The sequence below is a fragment of the Prionailurus viverrinus genome, chromosome B2, assembly GCF_022837055.1.
Source record: "Prionailurus viverrinus isolate Anna chromosome B2, UM_Priviv_1.0, whole genome shotgun sequence".
In the NCBI taxonomy this organism is placed as follows: domain Eukaryota; kingdom Metazoa; phylum Chordata; class Mammalia; order Carnivora; family Felidae; genus Prionailurus; species Prionailurus viverrinus.
In genome coordinates this window covers 11,533,417-11,556,278 of record NC_062565.1, presented here as the reverse complement: position 1 = coordinate 11,556,278, position 22,862 = coordinate 11,533,417, and the positions used below count along the sequence as shown (strand labels likewise).

Sequence of the window (22,862 nt, the reverse complement as noted above, 5' to 3'; positions counted from 1 at the left end):
CTCCTTTCCTAGAAGGATTCTGGAGCTCAGAGAGGGGAAGTTAGCCCCAACGGGTGTGAAAGGTGTGGTTTAAACCAGGATGTGCCCCGCTCCAAAGCCAATGCTTTCTTCGTTATGCCTAAGAACATAAGCTTTGAGAAGCAGACATATCTGAATTCAAATCCCAGTTCTGTCCAGATGACCTTGAGCATATCACTAAGTATTTATTGAACTTATCCCCTCATTTGTAAAACAGGAATAATAATGCTAATTTTTCCAAGGTTTTGTGGTGTTTAATTAAGATATAGAATGCAAAGTATAGTACCTGACTGATAGTAGGCAATTCATGTCCTCCCTACCCCAAAACTGATCCCCATATGAGGCTCACCACTGAAGGTCTTATACAGACTTGTGTGGGGTTCCTAACATGGCCTGATGATGAGGAACAAATCCCATTGACTGCCCAGGTCACTTCCTCTTGGCCTCAGCCTATCTCTCTGCGTTCTGGAAGGAGCATCTAATGTGCCAGAAGGAAGGAAAGAGTTTGACCTTTCAGCCTTTCATTTGCAGGCATTGTATTTTGTACTTAGCAACGCAAGTGTGTGATGTTGGAAAGGTACATCTCAGCACTTCAGAGAAATTTCCTAAAACCAACCATGGGAAACAGTTGTATATTTTCCCTGCCTGTAAATTTACCAAATTTTTATGATGTTGCCCAGTGGTAGGGTACATGTATTCACATTTTAATTTTGTATTTTGGGGTCACCAAAAAAAAAATCTCTGAGTGTATTTAATTTAGTAAAGTAACGCTATGCACTGGAAGTCAGAAGGACCCAGAGCTGACAAAATGTACCTGCAAGAAAAAAATCAAGATTGGTAACACAGAGGTGGTCAAGCAGGTACTAGAAAGTGTACCTGGCACATTTTATTCTGTAATGCTAATCAGCAGCAAGCATATTATCCTGTATTGTATGCCAAGGTCAAGACTATCTGAAATTGAAAATGAACTCTAGCTTTATGAGTAGCTGAATCCAGGTTAGCCAGTTCTGGGGTGGGAGTGGGGGAGGCAACTTTTATTCCTTTCCAATTCCTATTTTCTCCTCATTGAAATTCCATATTCCACTCTGATCAGCTGCTAGCATGTGACAGGATTGGCTAGAATAAACAGAATTCACCAAATAGTCAAATATTTCAGTCAGCCAGACCTTCTTCCCTAAGCCTTTTTACATTAATAAAACTCCCCAGCAGCCACATCCCTTTTTATTGCTCTACTTTTTTTCAACGTAAGATGTATTTATCATGTATATTATTTGCTGTCCGTTCACCACTTACAAACCCAGTAGAGGAAGTCTCTCTTTTTCTCACTAATATATTCCAAATACCTAGAATTAAACCTGGCATATCGTAGGTGCTCTATAAATATTTTAACAAATAATAGGAACAAGAAAGCTTGATGAGATCAAGGTGGATACTATGCAAGGAAAAGCTTATGAAGGAAAACAGAGGAAGAAAACATAGAAGAAAATACCTGATCGTTGTGTTCACTTACGAATAAAACAACACGTGTATCAAAGAGGATAAACTATTGCCATAGTAAGTAAATAAGTTTATTTCTAGTATCCAGATCACGTCTCACTTCTCAGAAGGTTCATTTGTATTTATTACTTCAACATTAATGTGTTTACTTATTCATTTACCTGTTACGTGACAAGCACTGTATTTAGCATAAAAAATGCAAGCAAGGGGGCGCCTGGCCGGCTCACTAGGTAGAGTGTGCCACTCTTGATCTTGGGATTGTGAGTTTGAGCCCCATGTTGGGTGTAGAGATTACCTGAAAGTAAAACCTTTAAAAAAAAAGAGAGAGAGAGAGAGAGAAAGCAAGCAAGCAAGCAAGCAAGCAAGCTAGATCACCCACAGACACACATACGACATGATTGGGTCTACCCCAGATCAACCATATTAAACAGTATGCCTCCATCCATTACTCTGATTAGTTAAAATATGGCACAGATGAAGTTAAGTCCAAAGGTTTGAGCTCTCTGTGGGCCAGCTAATTTCAGGATAGAATGAGTAATTGACCTGGGAAATTAACAAAAAAATTTTACCGCCAACCCCAGGATGTACCCATTATCCAGGCGACTTGTCTCGCAGACATTTGCTGCTGGCCAGAGCGGATGACTCAGCACAAACCATCACCAGGAGAGAAACGGCACCGAGCTCACCTCCTGCTGATTGTGGGCCAAAGGCACCATCCTTGTGTATGAGGAGCAACACATGATACACTGTGTTGCACTGAATTGAGACGGGAGAACGTGCTCCCGAGCATGGAAACCAGAAAGGAATCAAGCTTAGAAGCAAGGAGGGGGGTTAAGGACATCGGGAGCCGCTTTGCAGACAATCTTAGTGAAGTGTGGCCCTTGGGAAGGCAAGGTTAAGGGTAGACTAAAGAGTGTGTCAACTCTGAACTCCTGGCCTTCCTCCTAAAATCTGTTCCTTCTTCAACTTCTGCTTCTCAGGTGACCACAACTCCATCCTAACTGCTCAGGTCAAAAACCAAGGAGTTATTCTTAACTCCTCCTGCGCTCAGATAGCCCACGTCCAGTCCAGAATCTCCTCACAGCCTCCGCTACGGTCACGCTGGCCCCAGCTGCTTCTGTCTCTCATCCAAATTCTCGCAAAGTCTCAAATACGATCTCCCTGCTTCTACCCTCCCCCTTCCCCCAGTCTATTCTCAGCGCAGCGGCCAGAATGATTCTTATAAAAGAAAATCACATCCTGTCATTCCTGTGCTGAAAACTCTGTGGCGATTTCTGTTTCATTCAGGATAAGAGCCAGAGTCCTGTCAACAGCCCATGTGATTCGTTCCCCTGCTCCCCACCATTTCCTCTTCCACCTCTTCCTCCAACTCATTCCAGCTCCGCTGGTCTTGCTGGCTGACCCTTGAACCCTGGAGACACATTCCAGCCTCAAGACCCCTGTGATGGTTTTTTCCTCTTGAAGAGCTCTTTCTGCTTCCCCCAGACAGCCCCACGGCCAATACCCTCCTCCAAGTATTTATTCAAATGTCACCTCCCTCATGAGACCTCTGTTTTAGATTGCAACCCATCCCCACATGTATTTCTGATCCCCCTCCCTCGACTCCACCTTTTTTTCCAGTGGCTTTTAACACCTAACATACTATGTAATTTAGTTATTTATTATTCTATGTTCTTATTGATACCCGGCCCCAATCATCCTTAATCAGAAATCTGCTCCCCGCAGAGTGTACTCTGTCTCCTGTTGTCATGGGTAACTTTATACGTCAGCCTCACTAAGTCATTGGGGTGCCCAGATATTTGGTCAAACGTTATTCTAGCTGTTTCTGTGAGGATGTTTTTGGATGAGATTAACACTTAAATCAGTAGGTTGAATAAATAAAGCACCCTAATGTGGGTGGGCCCCATCTGATGAGAAGAAGGCTCAAATAGAACAAAAAGCCTGACCCTCCCCTGGGTAAGGGAGAATTCCTCCTGTCTGACTGCCTTCAAACTGGGACATCAGCTTTTTTTTCTGATTTTGGACTCAAACTTAACACCAGTTCTTCCTGTGTCTCAAGCCTGCCGGCCTTCAGACTGGAGCTCTGGGTCTCTGGCTTGCCAGCTCACCCTGCAGATCTTGGGACTTGCCCACCTCCAAACCCGTATGAGCCAATTCCTTCCCCACCTCGCTTGAACAAAAGAGGGCAGGGACGTAAGAGTCGCTGTATCGTTTGCTGCTGCAAACTGTCTGTATTGGGGTGCCCTACCCCAGCACCTCTGACCGGCCCTGGCACATAGATGGCCCTTGGCATATATTTGTTGGATAAATGAAGAAACAAACAGGTAACAAGATGACTCTCTTTAGAGGCATAATGAATACAATCATCTCCATTTTACTACATAGTCAAGAGCAGTAGGCCTTATGTCTAATAACTAAGTCAAAGATCAAAGATGGTCTTCCTGCACATACTTCATAGAAAGTCGCTCTGGATGTATATCACGTTTTGTGCTAGCTTCACACACCCTGTTAGCCGCACTTCCCCTTAGAAGTCAGTGTGAAACACCAGGCACAGGAATCTATAAGCACAGAGAAGACTGAGCCCATGAGATCTACAACATAAGGAAACCTTAAATCAGGAAACTTCTCTGCAGCTGGAAGCAGCCAGAAATCCCTCTTGGATACCAAGAAGCATCCCATGGCCATGGGGCAGCCCAGAGAGAAAAGACAGCTCAAGACCTGGAAGGACCAAAGGCAAATGTCATTAGCCATCAGTTTGCTCTGCAGAAGGAAAAGAATGCTGTGTTTTCTAGGGAGTCTGCCTTTCCACCCAGGGTTCGACCTGCAAGGGGAAAAAAAAAAAAAAAGACAACAAAGACGCTAAGGAGAAGGGAGAGGAAAGACTGGAGCTGCAAATGGTGGGCGTGATTAGAAGTGGGCACCAGGTGGGTCAGAGAAGGACTGGCAGAGGGGATGACAGTAGAAGACAGAATCTCAGTGCAGAGGGGGGCAGGCTGTGCCAACAGCCCTCCCGGTGTGGGTGTGGGTGTGGGTGTTGTAGAGACTTCTTTACCTCCATTAAATGCCCTTGGAAGTATCTCAGTGGTAATGAGCAAGACCAAGTGGAGAGGAGGGGAATGATGGATACCCAATGAGCAGCCCTACAGACTTCTGGGAGTTCCTGCAGCCGCCCCCACGGACTCCCTGGAACAGCATTTCCCACGCTCTGTCCCACAGAGTATCAGTTCCCTAGAAAACCAGGGGTGGGGAAGAGAAAAGGTTCTGTGGGTAAAAACAAAAAACTGTAGAAACATCAGGTTAAACAAAGTTAAATAGGTTTCTTTCGTACTTCTCTAGCAGTATTCTGAGGTGAATCATGACTCACCAAAAGGGAGATACCAGGAAGCACTATTTGTGCTGAGCTGTTCACCAAACTGGATGCCCAGTGGGAAGCATTGTGCTTGATAAAATCGGACAGTGGAATCTCATGGAGATTGTGCTAACCTTAAAAGAAAAAGCAAGTTTCTAATTAAGGATTATTGGAGCTAAGCATTAGTAGCTTGAGACAGTAATGGTTCACCTACTCACAGGATAGTTGTTGAAGTTTTTCTTATCTCCTGAGTTTGGAAGGGAAACTATAGATTTGGGTCATCTCAGCAATATTCTGCATAAATGAATCTCAGGGAGATCTAGCCGTGCCTCTATCATGGGCCGCTTATTGAGGGGGAAGATAATAACCCAGTAAATCCAGTTGACTAGGCTGGGATTTTTCAAATGATGCTTTGATAGTTTAAACTGAGATTTATCAAAAAAAAAAAAATTAAAAAAAATAAACTGAGATTTATCAAAAAAATTAAAAAAAATAAACTGAGATTTATCAAAAAAATTTTAAAAAATAAACTGAGATTTAGCAAAAATTTAAAAAAATAAACAGATTTATCCAAAAAAATTTAAAAAAATAAACATATTTATCAAAAAAAATTTAAAAAAATAAACTGAGATTTAGCAAAAATTAAAAAAAATAAACTGAGATTTATCAAAAATTTTAAAAAATAAACTGAGATTTATCAAAAAAAATTTAAAAATCAACTGAGATTTATCAAAAAAATTAAAAAAATAAACAGATTTATCAAAAAAAATTTTTAAAAAATAAACAGATTTATCAAAAAAATTTAAAAAATAAACTGAGATTTATCAAAAAAATTTAAAAAAATAAACTGAGATTTAGCAAAAATTTAAAAAAATAAACAGATTTATCCAAAAAAATTAAAAAAAATAAACAGATTTATCAAAAAAATTAAAAAAATAAACTGAGATTTATCAAAAAAAATTTTTTTAAATAAACACATTTAGCAAAAATTTAAAAAAATAAACTGAGATTTATCAAAAATTTTTAAAAATAAACTGAGATTTATGAAAAAAAAATTAAAAAAAATAAACAGATTTATCATTAGAAGGTAGACACAAGTGACTGTATGGTGCTTGACATACAGTTAGTTCTCAACAAATGTTAATAGGAAAAAAAAGATTAATGGAAGTTCAGTTGTGTGTTTTTTGGTTTTTGGTTTTTGGTTTTTGCATTTGCAGAGAACTAATTTCTGATCATAGTATATTGTTGTAGATTTTGTAAAGCTGGTGAATCTGGACAGTTTTGGCAGTGTTCTCCAATTTATGCCCATAGAGATTGTTAGTGAAGTCCCTGTGCGTTTGAGTAAATAGCACAAAATGAGACCTGCTGTTCCCCTCTAATGTTCAGTATCCCATAAAGTAAAATTATAGATCGTTACAAAATTCATCACTCTTAGATGCCAGGTGATACCTCCCCAGATGGGGTCAGAGTTGATATCGTCTCAGCTGGACCCATAAAATAGGCTGAAAACATAACAAAGTGCAAGGTAAGATTCTTCTCGGCCACCCAGTCTCCTCTCTTGTGCTCTCTGTGGGTAACCGGGTTAAGTTGTTGATTTTCAACTTAATTTGTTAGCCTGCACACCCATGCGTGAATACAAAAGATGTGTTTTCTCTGTCTGGACTCTTCTCTTTTTGTACTACCAGTGAAAGACTCTACCTATCAGAACAACTATAATGAAAACAATAAATCTCAACCTGAGGGAACAGTTAATGTTACAGGGTTTTTGTTGTTGTTTCCATCTTCTGACTCGCATTGTTGCAGCAAGATTCAGGATATGAGGTGTTATAAGGACACAAATTGTTGTGGGTCATTGTGTAAACATTTTGATTTTTGTTGAACTTGACTTTTTATATCTCGTACCTACTCTTCTGAGACATGTCAAACATTGACAGCTTAGAGAAAATTGTGGTCCACATATCATGTCAGCAGAACTGTGTTCTTGTTCTGATGAATCAATTGTAGGTTTTGGTAGTACACAACAAAAACTAGAAATGATGAGAGATAAGGCTCATCCCTGTGAACAGTGGCAAAGACAAAAATATAAGTGGGGACTGACAAAGTGTCTACTGCTCAGTGTCAGTGGCTGTGAAATCCTAAATAAGGCTTTGAATGTTAAAACATATAACTTACAATGTGTCGGTAGCAACAGTGCAAATTATTATTTGTAGTATTATCTGAACAATTAAAACATTTATTTGGAGAAGGCTCTTTAGCCTGTGGTTTGCTGAATGCTTTTGCAGAAAAGATTTTACATTAAAAATGCCCAATTTGTGGGAATGTAAATTGGTGCAAACACTGAACAGGTCCCCCCAAAAATTAAAAATAGGGGCCCCTGGGTGGTTTCGTCGGTTAAGCATCCGACTTCGGCTCAGGTCATGATTTATCCGTCCATGAGTGCGAGCCCCTGCTCAGAGCCTGGAGCCTGCTTCCAATTCTGTGTCTCCCTCTCTCTCTCTCTCTCTGCCCCTCCCCTGGGCAGGCTTGCTCACTCTCTCTCTCTCTCAAAATAATAAACATTTTTTAAATGCGTGTGTGGGGAAAAAAATCAAAACTAGAATTATCATATGATCCAGTAATCTCATTACTGGATATTTTTCCAAAGGAAACAAAAACACTAACTTGAGGAGGTATCTGCACCCCGTGTCCATTGTGGCATTATTTACAATAGTCAAGACTTGGAAACAGCCTGAGTATCAATCAGGATGGATGGACGAACTGGGATACATATACAATGGAATATTATTCAGCCATAAACAAGAATGAAATCTTGCAATTTGCGACAACATGCATGGACCTTGAGGGCATATGCTAAGTGAAATAAATCAGAGAATGACAAATACCATATGATCTCACTTATAGGTGGAATAAAAAAAAAAACCAAACTGATAGAACTGAAAACAAAAACCACCAAGCTCATAGATAGAGAGGACAGATTGGTCGTTGCCAGGGGTCAGGGGTGGAGAATGAGGTGGGCACAGTGGGTGAAGGGGATTAAACGGTACACACTTCCAGGTATAAAAGAAAGAAGCTGTGGGGGTGTAACATACAGCATGGTGACTAGAGTTAATAATACTGTACTGCATATTCGAATGTGGCTAAGAGAGTAAACCTTAAAACTTGGCACCAGGAGAAAACATATTTTGTAACTGCATATGGTGGTGGATATGAGCCAGACTAGTATGAAACCATTAATTATACACCTGAAACTAATATAATCGTATATGTCAACTATGCTTCAATTTTAAAACTGCCCGATTTGTAACTGCAAGCGCACGGTTCTACCTTTATGAGAAAAATGGAACAGGCTGACGTCGAGCTTTGGTGCCTTCCCTGAGGTTCTCTGTCCCAGGCTCCAGACGCTCGCATGTCCAACCATCCTTCAGCAAATGTCAGTAAAGGAACAGCATGGTGATGATCCTGGGCCCCAGTATTCAGTGATGTTTCATATACATGCCTACCTATTAGTCTCTATGCTTTTATGCATGTCTGAAATGGTTTGTTTTTTAAAAATTACTGAAAGAAAAAGTGCTGATGAGTATAATGGGTTGTTGAAAGATTTGCATTAAAAATTTAAGTAGGAGCTCTCTCGCTCGGTCTCTCTCTCTCTCTCCCTGAATAAATAAATAAACTTTAAAAAATTAAGCAGGAGTTTTTGTGTTAGGAGCTTCTCTCTTGGGTATCAGGACAGTGCAACTCTCCAAAGCAATTCATTCCCCAAGGAGCCCAAGTCTCCATGGTTTTACTCTTTAAAAATTATTTTTAGGGGTGCCTGGGTGGCTCAGTCGGTTAAGCGTCTGACTCTCAATTTCAGCTCAGGTTGTGGTCTCACAGTTCATGAGATCGAGCCCCACATCTGGCTCCACACTGAGCGCGTGCAGGCTGCTTGGGAGTCTTTCTCTCCTTCTCCCTCTGCCCCTCCTTGCCCCCTCTCAAAAACAAAAAAAAAAAAACAAGTAAAAAATTTTTTAAATGATTTTTAAGGAATATAAGCAAAAGCCGAGGATGCTTAAGTGTGTTTTTTAGGAGAGTTTAGCAAACGCTGAAATAAGATATGGAATGTAAATCCTTATGAACATAAAAAATATCTTCTATGAAAATCGTCACGATGCAAGATGACAACTACTACAATATCATGTATGTTTGGAGTGCTCAGTAAGTTTCGTTTATTTAGATTGACTTCTGTGACAGTTTTGCAATTTATTTCAATTTCCAAGTTGTCTTAACTATACCACTGTTTCTGAAAGTATTTCCATGAGGCATATTCTCAAACCTCCAAAATGTTCCTGGACAGTGGAAAATTTTTATGTAACAGGAACATTAAGGGAAACTAGCCTGGGGAAGTGTCTACAACTGCACCAAAGTGAGTGAACTCAAATTAATGTTTCTGATAAAAAATATTTGCTCCTAACTTAAAATGGTGAAAACAATTGCTTCCTTTATTAAAACGTGCCCAAATAACATATTTTTAGAAACAAATACTGTTCCCGATTTGGGTAACCTTTGCCTGAGAAAATGCTATAAGTATTCTTCAACTGAATAACTCATTCTGATAATTTCTGAAGATGGTTTCCTGAAACGACTTACCTCATGGTAAGGAAGAGGCTTAATCTTTTTTGATACATGTAAGTTTAATAGCACCCATTAAATTCTTTTCTACCACTGAAGGTACAAAACTGGTTAGTATGTTTTAAAACTTTTCCCCTAATAACAGAATAAATGGGTGTACAGATTAGAAAATTCAAAATATATGAAGGGGCACCTGGGTGGCTCAGTCGGTTAAGCATCCTACTTCGGTCAGGTCATGATCTCATGGTCCGTGAGTTCAAGCCCCACGTCGGGCTCTGTGCTGTGCTGAGTGCTCAGAGCCTGGAGCCTGTTTCAGATTCTGTGTCTCCCTGTCTCTCTGCGCCTCCCCTGTTCATGCTCTGTCTCTCTCTGTCTCAAAAATAAATAAACATTTAAAAAAAATTTTTTAAACAAAGAAAATTTAAAATATATGAATAAACCTACAAGATTGAATAAGAAAAATTTTAATGTTAACTCTTAGATGTGTATGTTTCCATATGTCTTTTGTGCTATAATTCATGCACGTGTTCACATATGTACCTAAATGGAATCAATTGGTAAAACTTTGCACAAAAACACATTAGCCAAGGTAATAATGATTGATATTTGGTGGCATGCTTGGCTAAGCATTCCTATTTGATGTAAGTTTTCTTAGAATTTTAAATGTAAGTAGGATTCAGATATTTAAAATCAAATACTTTCTTTAATGCTGTTGAGCTTGTCTGCATTGTGATAGTAATGCTTTTGTAGTATTTACATTTAGAACATCCTTTCTACAATTACAGAATTCTCACAGTACTTGCCAAGAATATATTGATGGGATTTTATTTGTGTCCTTGCTTATTTTCATTGAAACTGTTGGAATCCCACTCTTAGGACCATTCTTTACGGTCTTAATGGCCATTATTTTTAAAGTAATTATTGTTCTTTTTCAAGAGAGCTCTAGTAAGTCTATGTGCCAGAAAAAAAAAATAAAACATTTAAGTAGGGCTTTTTTTTCACGTGGCGGAATTAAGCATGTTTATTGTTCACCGACGTCTTCCCATCTGTTTTTTTTCCCAGCGTTTCACAGAGAGTGTATGTTAATTTTATAACCAGAAAAAAACAAATTATTTAAAAAGGAGTAGCGATAGATTGATCCATTCTCTACCTGGTGAAGAGGACCCCATGAAAACCCTGGATTCCAGGAATAGGCTTATTTCCTTCCACTCAGTGACACATCTCTGAGGTCAAAGTCCAGGGAGTCTGTTCCATTTCTCACAAAATAGCGTGAGTGGAAATTTGGTTTTCCTTTTTGGGTAAAGTTTCTACAGAGCTTGCTGATAAAGCTCTTTAATTTTACTTTCTGCAAAACAATTATTTCTGGAACTAAGCTGAGATGAAGTTGATGATACTGGATCTCAATTCTTCAACTTCAAGGCAGAAACTAGGGTCATAAAGACACCGAGTCCTGAAATACTCTCCAAAGCACAGTCCCATCAAGCTGAGAGAGTCCTGTATAACATTTCCTGAAACTAACAGTCAGCTGATGTCTCTCTCTCCCCTCCATTTTGGTCATTTTCTCCTTCTGTTAAAGCCCACGGAAACTGGGGGAAGGGGAAGAGAAGATTTTCCAGTTAACCCTTCATCTGAACCTTGCAAAATGGTTTTCTTCCAAGGAAAGGTCTCTCAGAGTAATAGAAACCTGAGTTTAAAGAAAGTCATCTGGGGCACCTGGGTGGCTCAGTCTGTTGAGCGTCTGACTTTGGCTCAGGTCATGATCTCACGGTCCATGAATTCAAGCCCCGTGTCGGGCTCTGTGCTGACAGCCCAGAGCCTGGAGCCTGCTTCAGATTCTGTGTCTCCCGCTCTCTCTGCTCCTCCCCTGCTCATACTCTGTCTCTCAAAAATAAATAAAGATTTAAAAAAAATTTTTAAAGGAAGGAAGGAAGAAGGAAGGAAGGAAGGAAGGAAGGAAGGAAGAGAGAGAGAAAGAAAAGGAAGGAAGGAGGGAGGGAGGGAGGAAGGAAGGAAGGAAGGAGGGAAGGAAGGAAGGAAGGAAGAAGGAAGGAAGGAAGTCATCTGAATGAGACCTGGGTACAACTGGCCAATCCCAAGTCAGCCTAAAGCTAGATGCGGTCTGAGGAGCCATCACCAATGCATCCATTGAAACAACTCAGGACACCTCCTAAATGTATCCCCTTCTACGAGTGGAAAGCCCTTTTGTAGTGTTCATTGACATGTGCCTTTCAGCCTGTATTTATTGAGTACGCCTAGTACCTGCTCAGTACTTAACAGGTGGAAATACTTGTAACTGAAAGCCTCTCTCCCATTTGCCTTTCATCTGACATCCCTACACAGTCAGCCTTGATGGAAATCACACCATAACCCTAACGTTCTCTGTTTTTGATTCCAGCTGTGAACGTTCAGGGTGAGCTGGAGAGTTTTAGCCTAGCTTGCAGTACAGGAGAAATCTGGCAACGAATAAAAGCTATAGTGTTTATTAAGGTTATGCAAATAGCTGTTTTACTTAGTTCTCTGAGCCGGTCTTTCTTCCTTCCTTCCTTTTCTTTTCTTTTCTTTTCTTTTCTTTTCTTTTCTTTTCTTTTCTTTTTCTTTCCTTCTTTCCTTCTTTCTTTTTCTTCCTTTCTTTCTTTCTTTCTTTCTTTCTCTCTCTCTTTCTCCCTTCTTCCTTCCTTCCTTCCTTCCTTTCTTTCTTCCTCTCTCTCTCTCTCTCTATGTCTTTCTTAATGAGGACAGTTCTTTGTGCAATTGCCAAACCAAGGCAAAAGGAAACTTTTCTCAATCTTTATGATGCTTTCATCAGATAACCAATGTATGATATCCTCCTGTCTCCTCAGACTTTAGAGTTTGTTCTTGGGAAGTTAGAGATAAATGAAGATGGCCTTAATAAATCTATCTAACATTGTAAATACAGTGTTTCTGGTTATTTTTCCCCTTGGGGCAATAGGCCAGATATCACCAACAATTCAGATATTCTGGCCTTTCTCAGAAATGTCACTGCATCAAGAATATTACAGCTTAGCAAATTGTTGGAGGAAATTAGGATGCTTTTTAGTAGTTTTGCCATAAGCAAAAATCAGCTGCCTTCTAGAAATACCTATAACACACCTTGGATCCGATGTAGGATTTGGACTAAAAAGAATCCCTTGAAGAGGGCAATGTTTCCCTTCTAAGGAGTGAAATTCCAGGGGTGCCTGACTGGCTCTGTCTGTAGAAGATGCGACTCTTGATTCTGAGGTTGTGAGTTCAAGCCCCACATCGTGGGTAGTATTTACTTAATTTAAAAAAGTTTTTTTTTTTTTTAAATAAACAAATAGTGAAATTCCAGGGAGAGCATTTAAACCTGACTTTTGGCTGCCATTAACAAACATGGAAGAGGCATGGAGTTTTGAGGCAAGGAGTATTTGGTGGGGGGTGACTGTTTTATTCAGAGGTTGATTTGGGAGTTGTTGTTGGGCGTTTGGAGGTGTTTGCTTCTCCTATAAAGCCATCACGCCCTTAGGTTATTTTCTACAGGTGCCAAAAGGAAGTACCACAGACTGGGGGGCTTAAACAACAGACATTTACTTTCTCACAGTTCTGGAGCCTGGAAGTCCTAAATCAAGGTGTCAAAAACAAAACAAAACAGGGGCGCCTGGGTGGTGCAGTCGGTTAAACATCCGACTTCAGCCAGGTCACGATCTTGCGGTCCGTGAGTTCGAGCCCCGCGTCGGGCTCTGGGCTGATGGCTCGGAGCCTGGAGCCTCTTTCCGATTCTGTGTCTCCCTCTCTCTCTGCCCCTCCCCCGTTCATGCTCTGTCTCTCTCTGTCCCAAAAATAAAATAAACGTTGAAAAAAAAATTTTAAAAACAAAACAAAACAAAAAGTATGCCTCTGTCCATTTGCATATCCCAACTAGGAAATCTCTCTTCTTGTGCTTGCATACAAGTGATAAGAGGGAACTGGGCGGTGAATGTGGGCAATTGGAGGCTTCCCTGGCAGAGACCCTGAGATCACGCCCTGCTTGCAGAGGACCCCGGTGCACCTGACTCTATACCGAGTACAGACAGCTTCCTCTCATTCACTCCTCCTAACAGTCCGGTCAAGTGGGTACCATTATCGACACTATTTTGCAGATGAGGTCATGGAATCATAGACACATTTGGTAGTCTGAGGAATGGCCTGGGGGTTAGTACACTGGGGAGCAAGGACTTGAACCCAGGTGGTCTCTTTCCAGATCTGGGCCCTTAATCTCTTCACAATACCTTCCCCTACTCTTGCTGGCAGGGAGGAAACTTGTGCGTGGAGAGCTAACTGTATTTTTCTGAGCACCGGATGCAGAAAGTTGTTTCAGGGCCTCCCAGAAGACCTGGGTTCTAGCCCCAGCTCTACTAACACTGGCTAGCTGATCTTGTCTCCTAATTATGTGAAATGGGAGAACTGGATTCCATCCACACTTCTTAAAATTTTAGACAGATTCATGCTGAGAAATACATTGTACACACGCATGTACACGCACAGGCACTGGGTAACTGAAACAAATGTTTGGGACGCACCCACCCACATGAAATACATGTGAATGCCCTCTGATACTTTTTCTTCTGTTTCAGTTACTTTTTAAAACACTGATCATAGCCTACTCAGACGGGTCTATCAGAACCTGAACTAGATGACCCAGTTTGGACTCCTGTAATCCTAAAATCCTATTAACCTAGGTGGATATTTATTTGGAGCCTCTCTTATCTTAAATGCACAGACACTTACTTGAAGCAAATGAGTATTACATATGCTAAAGGACATCCCTTTTACTTCCTCACCGAGCTAATTACATAAGAGTAAATCTTGAAATGAAATGAAATGAAATGAAATGAAATGAAATGAAATGAAATGAAATGAAAGAAAGCTTGAAATGCTGTATGTCCTGTAGTCTACAGGCTGTAGGTATTATCTCTGAATTACAGATGAGGAGACCAAAGCTCAGATTAAGTCATTTGCTCAAGGCCGCATCGGTAGTAAGTGGCAGAGCTGAGATTCGAACCAGTGTCAGCTCTTAACATACATTTCTTGTAGGGAAGGGTATGTAAAAGGGTCAAGAAGGAGAAGTGAGGTCTGGAAGCTGCTGCGGCCGACTGTGGCTTCTTCCCCAACGGTCTGCCGTCCCTGACAGGAACAACTGCCCTTTGGGGTGCTAAGTCATCACTGTAGCAGTGATTAAAATCTGCCCCTGGGGAGCATTTCCAACCCCCTCCCCCCACATCCCTACCCCAGACCACCTCCAGACCAGTGAAATCGCAGTCTTTCAGGGTGGGACCCAGCCCTCTGTTTTTCAAAGCTCCCGGATCATTTCAATGTGTGGCCAAGGTTGAGAACCTTTGGTCTGAAGTCTCAGTAAAAGAAATGAAAGAGCTTTAGGGGCCTTTCCATTTAACATTTCTGCAAACACCATTTAGTAAAATATTGCCGGGAGTACAAGCTGTTTCTAGTTCTTTGGAACACATAAAAAAAAAAAAAAAAAAAAAAAAGAACCAAACAGGTAATCTTGTATCTACTTCAAAACCAAAGAGAAGAGACTGCTCCAGGGGTGGATGGGGAGGGAGTACAGGTCCCTGTGTCTGTGATACTTCATAACCGGCTCACATAATTTTGAAAGTCGTTTTCTGCATGACTAGAGAAGTCAGTTGTTGAATTAATCACAAGTGAGAGTAACCAGTAGTTATTGGCCAGGTTCACGAGGCACAACGTAGAAAGCCAAACCAGACTAAGGTAACCGTAAATATTGTAAGATAACACATTTTTTTAAAAAAGAGCCACCGTGGAAGATCTCCACTTTTTCACATGGATTATGGTAACTGGTAAAACCAAGACCCTCCCTCACATCTCTTCCCACAGGAGCAAGAAGATACCTTTTTACTAATGTCTCCCCCCACCCCAGATTTTATTTTCATCTTTTTTTTTTTTTATTTCAGCTCAGTGCAGAGCCCAACATGGGGCTCGATCCCACGATCCTGGGATCATGACCTGAGCCAAAACCAAGAGTCAGATGCTCCACTGACTGAGCCACCCAAGCGCCCCCATCACCCACCCTGATTTTAGACCTGTGTTATTCCAGCGTGTGTGGCCTATACGTTCCATTTCGAAATTAAACTGACCACACTCAATTTCCTTGTTCATGCTGCACTCTCTAAAACAGGCGCTGTATCATATGCTGGGTTTCTTCCATGTCTCAGGAGACGGCATTCATAATGTTAAAAATATGTACAATTTTCACACTTCAAAGAATGAAAACATAGTATTACGGTTACAACAGCCCTCCGTTCTAGTCTGAAAGCCCCTGACCAATGACAAGTACTCCTGCTGAGGCCAGCCTGGAGACGTGAACTTCTGCCCTGCTCTTTAGTAACAATGTTCAATGTTTGCTAGGAGTCCTTCTCTTTAGTAACAATGTTCAATGTTTGCTTGCAGAATGATGTCGCTGCGCTTCTGAAACCAATCTCAGAAAAGATCCAGGAAATCCAAACCTTCAGAGAGAGAAACCGGGGGAGTAAAATGTTTAATCATCTCTCGGCGGTCAGCGAAAGCATCCCTGCCCTTGGGTGGATAGCTGTGGTGAGTCTGGCCCCTGCACCTGTCATTTTTTGGAGCGTTTAGGAGAACTTTGGGCTACCTTCGGGCTCCTTCCTGTCCGTTACACCCCAGGAGATTCCTCTCGGGGTGAACGCACCAGCTCTCTCTTACCCTGTTTGCAGTTCGGTGCTTTGTGCTCGGAGATGTGGAAATGTCTCACTTATCCTTACAGAACAAAATGTTTGTCTCCAACTTTCCATGGCTTTTCTTCATCCTTAAGACATTTTCTTTCTTATCCTGTTTTTTTTTCCTCTATGCTGGGGTGACGGTCCTGTTCGCCCAGTCCCCCAAACCCGGTCCTTATGTCAAGGAGATGAATGAGGCTGCCACCTTTTACACTAACAGAGTCTTAAAGGACTACAAACACAGGTACGTCCCTTCTTTTACCGATCAAATTTTCAGGTGCTCGCTTGTTAAACATCTGTCCCCAAACTTAATGTAGTGCGTTCCTGATTCCTTTCAAAGGCTAGCTTACGGTAAATGTTAAGGGAAGAGCCCATCTTTGCGGCTAAAGCAAAGTGGAAAGTGAGGCCAGTTATCCAGACAATGGATGTGTTTTGGAAAATCTGCCGCAGTTCTCTCGTGATGATAAACTCCCCACTTGAATACGTGCCATTCCATACGTGTCCCCACGGCGGCCAGAGGGCTCTGTGATGGTTCGCGGTGGACCCGTCCTATAAGGGCACGGCTCTTTCACACTGCCCCAAACAGGGCTGGTGGGCAAGCAGAGAGAAGAAAGGAGGAATCGGGAAATGAAGTGTGAGTGAGGAACAGGAGTGAGCTGAGACAGTGAACCAGGCCCCTGAGAGGGCGAACCAGCGAGGGCGTGGAGATGAAATACAACTGGGGCGGATGGAGAGACATCTCTAAGAAGGGCAGTACAGATGAGCCCCAACCAAGGAGCTTTGCCTGCAGATCCAGCTTCAATGGACATCGCATTCCACAGCACAAATAATAGGTCCTGGAGGCACTTAACACTGGGTTTGGAATTGAAAATGGGCTGAATGGCGACAAGCCACAGTGTCTCCGCTGCAGGAAGGGTTATGAGAGTCCTTCCCCTCTGATAATGTCATGGCCGGCCCTTTCAACAGCTGGCTGTATGTGATGGGGCTGATGTCTAGTCATTCACGGAAGGAATGAGGCAAAAACAAGAGCAAGAGACATCCCCCCCTGGGCGCTGGGCTGGAGAGCGCTCCCCCTCTGAGCCCTCAGGCGGCAGAAGTGGAAGTGCTTATGGGTCAGCAAATCGAGGGGCTCTCGCACCTCACCGGCTGGCCCAGACTGTTCAGTGGGAAGGAAACGTGAGGACCAGGCCATTGACCAATACTGCGTCTGTTTCAGGTTATTTTCAGTTTTCAGAAGCATTGAGGAGATACGAAAGAATATTTATAAAATATACGGAAAATATAATCACAACACAAAAGATAGTCCTATATCCACCACTCAGTGTAGGAGATACGTACTGGGAAGCCCGGGTGGCTCAGTCTGTTAAGTGTCTGACTTCAGGTCACGGTCTCACAGTCCATGAGTTCGAGCCCTGCGTTGGCCTCTGTGCTGACAGCATGGAGTCTCCTTCAGATCCTCTGTCCCCTCTCTTTCTGCCCCTCCCCCCCCCAAAATAAATAAACATTTAAATAAATATGTACCGAGGGGTGCCTGAGCGGCTCAGTCGGTTAAGCATCTAACTCTTGATTTCCACTCAGGTCACGATCTCACGATTCGGGAGACTGAGCCACACGTGGGGCTCTTGCACTGACTGCACAGAGCCTACTTGGGATTCTTACTTTCTCCCTGCCCCTCTCCCGCGGACACTCTCTTCCCCTCTCAAAATAAATAAACAAACTTTAAAAAAAAAAAAAAAGAAATACATCCTGATATTTTTTACCGCAAAAACCAGACACACTCGCCAATTCTACTCCAAGGTGTATCTCTAAAAGAAATAAAACATGTTCACACAGAAGCTTGTGCACAAATGTTTGTAGCAACATTGTTTATAATAGCCCCAAAGTGGAAACAACCCAAATGTTCATCGACTACTGAACAGATAAATAAAATGTGTATGCACATACGATGGTATGTTGTTCAGCCGTTAAAGCAACGAAGCGTTGACAGAAGAGCAACATGGATGAAGCTTGAAAACAGGCTAAGTGAAAGAAGTCAGACACACAGAAAACCCCACATATTGTACGATTCCACTTCTGTGACATGCCAGAATGGGCCAATCCGTAGAGAAAGACAGTAGCTTAGGAATTGTCCAGGGCTGGGGAAGTTTGGGGGAAATGTGCAGTAACGGCTGATGGGTATGGGATTTCTTTCTGAGGCGATGGAATGTAAAGTTGACCGTGGTGATGATTGCATGGCTGCTGACCTAAACCACTGGATTATACACTTTAAATGGGTGAACTGAGGGGCAACTGGGTGGCTCAGTCGGTGAACTGTCCGACTTCGGCTCAGGTCATGATCTCACGTTTTGTGAGTTCGAGCCCCACGTCCGGCTCTGTGCTGACAGCTTGGAGCCTGGAGCCTGCTTCGGATTCTGTGTCTCCCTCTCTCTCTCTGCCCCTCCCTCTGCCTGTGCTCTGTCTCTCTCTCTCTCTCTCTCTCTCTCTCAAAAATAAATACACGTTAAAAAAATGTTTTTAGGGGCGCCTGGGTGGCGCAGTCGGTTAAGCGTCCGACTTCAGCCAGGTCACGATCTCGCGGTCCGGGAGTTCGAGCCCCGCGTCAGGCTCTGGGCTGATGGCTCGGAGCCTGGAGCCTGTTTCCGATTCTGTGTCTCCCTCTGTCTCTGCCCCACCCCCGTTCATGCTCTGTCTCTCTCTGTCCCAAAAATAAATAAACGTTGAAAAAAAAATTAAAAAAAAATGTTTTTAAATCAATGGATGGATTGTATGGGACGTGAGTTGTATGTCAACAAAGCTCTTCTATCAAAACAAAACAACACAGGGGCGCCTGGGTGGCGCAGTCGGTTAAGCGTCCGACTTCAGCCAGGTCACGATCTTGTGGTCCATGAGTTCAAGCCCCGCGTCGGGCTCTGGGCTGATGGCTCAGAGCCTGGAGCCTGTTTCCGATTCTGTGTCTCCCTCTCTCTCTGCCCCTCCCCCGTTCATGCTCTGTCTCTCTCTGTCCCAAAAATAAATAAAAACGTTGAAAAAAAAAATTTAAAAAAACAAAACAAAACAAAACAAAACAAAACAACACAGAGCAGCCACAGTGCCGTGCTCCCCTCATACAGTTTGCTCGCTCTGTCTTGGAAACGGGGGTCTGGTTGAGCGGTTGTGCCCAATGCTACAAACCCCACGTTGTGTTAGGGACTGGGTGTTACCTGTTTGTGGAAAATCGTCTCCTTGCAACAGCATCCTCCTTACCACTCCCTTGGCCAGATAAATCAACCAAATTATTAGAAAGCCAAAGGACTTTTTTTTTCTTCCAATACCCTTCTCCCCTCCGAAACACATTGTTCTCATTCTGCACCAGAAGCAGGTACAGAAAGAGATGGTCTCTTCCGTGGTCACCTTCTAGTTAGAGGTCACGTGAGGGCGCACGGCCCAAATTGCTGGATCTGCTCCCCGGGGTCCCCTTGGCCCCTCACCTGGAGCTCAGGGAGGGCACTCGGCTCCCCTCAGGCGAGACCTGGGCCACCAGCCTTTCAGGGTCCTTTCCGGAAATTGGTTCACGGTGACTGACCCAGAAAGACAACTGGTCCAGGGTCCTCCTGAGCCTTAGTTACTGGATTACCACGTTCCTGTTAGTGTTTTTTAAATTTTATCTTAGATCCTAACTCTACTCTCTTCCACCCTCTTTTATAACAAAGCGATTTACGCCATGTGGATTGGGTGAAGTCCTATTTGAACATTTGGAGTGCTCTGCAAGCATACATCAAGGAACACCATACCACCGGCCTGACTTGGAGCAAAACTGTAAGTACCAAGCCGTCTGCCCCCTGGAGAAAAAAAGGCCATAACGGTGTTCATTCCTGGTAGCCTAGGATCCTTACACTTTAGAATTTTCCTCAAGGAAAGCGTAAGATAAATAGATACGTAGAAACTCTTTATGAAAGTGTCATTTGTCATGAGAAAATCTGGAGACTACCTACCTGACACGCAGAAAGGAAATGGTGAAGTTGGTCATGGTGAGAACCCAATGAAACCTCTACAGCCATTCAAAAGAACATATATGAGGGGCTCCTGGGTGGCTCAGTCGGTTAAGCATCCGACTTCGGCTCAGGTCACCATCTCAGGGTTTGTGAGTTCAAGCCCCTCATCGGGCTCTGTGCTAACAGTGTGGAGCCTGGAGCCTGCTTTAGATTCTGTGTCTCCCTCTCTCTCTCTGCCCCTCCCCTCTTCTCTCTGTCTCTGTCTCTGTCTCTGTCTCTCTCTCTCTCTCTCTCTCAAAAATAAATAAATAAACATCAAAAAAATAATAACATATATGATGCCTACATGGGAAATGATTTACCAGCCCAACGTGCTAAAGTGCAAAGGTTTTGCATACTAAGATGGCATATGTAAAGAAACTGTGTGATAAAACATTAAAGGAAATAGGTTTGAAAATAGTTACAATTTTAAGAAGATCGAATGATTAAGAAAATGTCCTTTTAAATGTTTTAAATGTCTTTTTTTGATGTTTAAAATTTTTTTGGAATGACATTTTTGAACACTGAGGCAATCCTAGCGCCTCAAGCGTTATCTTAGCCCTAGGACAAAATCCCAGCCTGTGAGAGGTTGGCCTGACCTTTGCCCTGTCTTCAGCGTGGTCTCTCCTCTCTCCCTGCATCTCGCTGCTTCCCAGCACTCCCAAACTGCTGGTGGGATCCTCAGCACATGCAGTGCTTAGGCCAAACCAAATCAAATTGTTGTTTCAAAGCTTGCAAATCTCATATGGTTTAGCCTTTTTGCAACGTCCCAAACAAACATACATCATGCTGTCTGACCTTCCCTGGGGGGAAGCACCTGTCTCTCTTCTCCAAGACTCAGCTCCAACATCACTTCTTTAAGAAACTTCCATTGATGTGCATCGGCTCTCCACCTGGGATGGGGATTTCTCCTCTCTGCCCCCTTTGTATTTCGAGTATAGCTCAGCTCATGCGACTGTCATTTGTACGTGTGTGTTGGGGTCTCTCCCACTCAGTTGGAAACTCATCTCTGTCTCCAGCCCCTAACACAGTACCTGACACGGAGTAAGTGCTCAGTAAATGGTTTGAACGAAATTGTGAGACGGGATTCTTAGAATCTTCCTTGCCCTTTTAAGTCTCTGCACTTGTCGTAGAAAGACTTCCTATGGAAACCCCCTTCTGTTAGAAATGAATGTTACCTTTAAGGGGTCACGGTGGATGATCTAACCAGAGTGAATCTGGAGAAAGTGAAGGGGCATATTTGTGAATTCTGTTCAGGGGTAGGAACCCCCCCCCCCATTCTTCTGGTTGGCCATGCTCCAGCATCTACCCCTTGTCTTGAATGTTGATGTCAGTGAGGTAGGCTTAATAGCAACACAGAGTTTGCGACTTTCCAAGGGAGTGTGGGATTCCTGCCTTTGCTCCCTAACACTTGTAACAAACGTTAACATTGACCCCCAAAAGCGGACCCTTCCTTTTATTTTCTACTTTGCCTGTTTGCTCCGCAAGCAGAAACGCACAGTTGTAAAGTGCAACTAATTGTTTCTTTTTCTTCTGCCCACGACATTATGATTTCTGAGAAGAGAGTTCACAGACACTCGAAGGGTTTTAACACAGAAAGGTGACCATGATGCAGGTGGGTGTTTGGGTGGATGGATTAGTGTTATTTTACGTACACTTCCAATGAGATGCTATTTTGTTATAGATCAGTTTGTTGTAAAGGAGACTGTCATGTATTTGCCATGGAGATAGGTCACCACTAGAGAACAGTAAACTAAACAGCAACAGTCCTTGGATGTCTTACATTTCATGGTAGATAAATGGAAAAGGAAAGAGAACCCATTTGTGGAAAATAATCATGTCAACAAACACCAGCTCATTAATTCTCTAATGGCGCCCATGGAAAAGGAATAGAAAATTCTCTTAAATGCTTTCAATACCTTTTACCTCTGAGTAATGGTGTTTTGAATATTTAAGATAAGAATCAAATATTAATTATAGAAAAATAAATGTAGCTATTTTCCTTTATTCTGGAGTGAATACTGTGTTTTCATTATTTTCATGAGAAATAAAAGCCTTGTAACAATGGCTTTCAAACTTTTAAAGGCAATTAGTGGTAAGAAATACAGTTTACACACACACACACACACACACACCCTGTTCATAATACTAAAACATGTTTCGTGAAGCAGTTCTGTCTCTTACCACATGAAATGCATTCAAATATGTTTTCTATTTTATTTCATTTTTTATAAAATTCTGGCTGAGACCCACTAAGTTGATTTCATGACCCACTAATGGATCACAAAGTACATTTTTTAAAACATAAATGTTATATTTATACAAATGTGTATATATGTTATATAAAATATAATCCTGGGGCACCTGGGTGACTCAGTTAGGCATCTGACTTCAGGTCACGATCTCGTGGTTCGTGGGTTTGAGCCCCACATCAGGCTCTGTGCTGACAGCTCAGAGCCTGGAGCCTGCTTCAGATTCTGTGTCTCCCATTCTCTCTGCTCTTCCCCTGCTCATGCTCTGTCTCTCAAAAATGAATAATCGTGTATATAATCTTTGGAGCAGATACTGGGCAGTGTAGATTGCCATAATAATAATGGCTGTTATTTACTGAGCATGTTATGCTGTGAGAAAATTCTATTTAAAATGGCA

At 42.3% G+C, this 22,862-nt stretch overlaps 1 protein-coding gene across 5 annotated transcripts in view; it reads left to right on the top strand.

Moving 5' to 3' along the window:
• The window catches only part of CAP2 (cyclase associated actin cytoskeleton regulatory protein 2), a 155,196-nt gene that overhangs the window by 99,153 nt on the left and 33,181 nt on the right, over window positions 1-22,862 (top strand). For all 5 annotated transcript variants that reach the window (XM_047860580.1, XM_047860579.1, XM_047860578.1 and 2 more), the window contains 3 exons: window positions 15,917-16,060; window positions 16,362-16,447; window positions 19,893-19,998. In XM_047860580.1, the coding sequence (XP_047716536.1) occupies window positions 15,917-16,060; window positions 16,362-16,447; window positions 19,893-19,998 (336 nt within the window). The remainder of the gene's footprint in view (window positions 1-15,916; window positions 16,061-16,361; window positions 16,448-19,892; window positions 19,999-22,862) is intronic.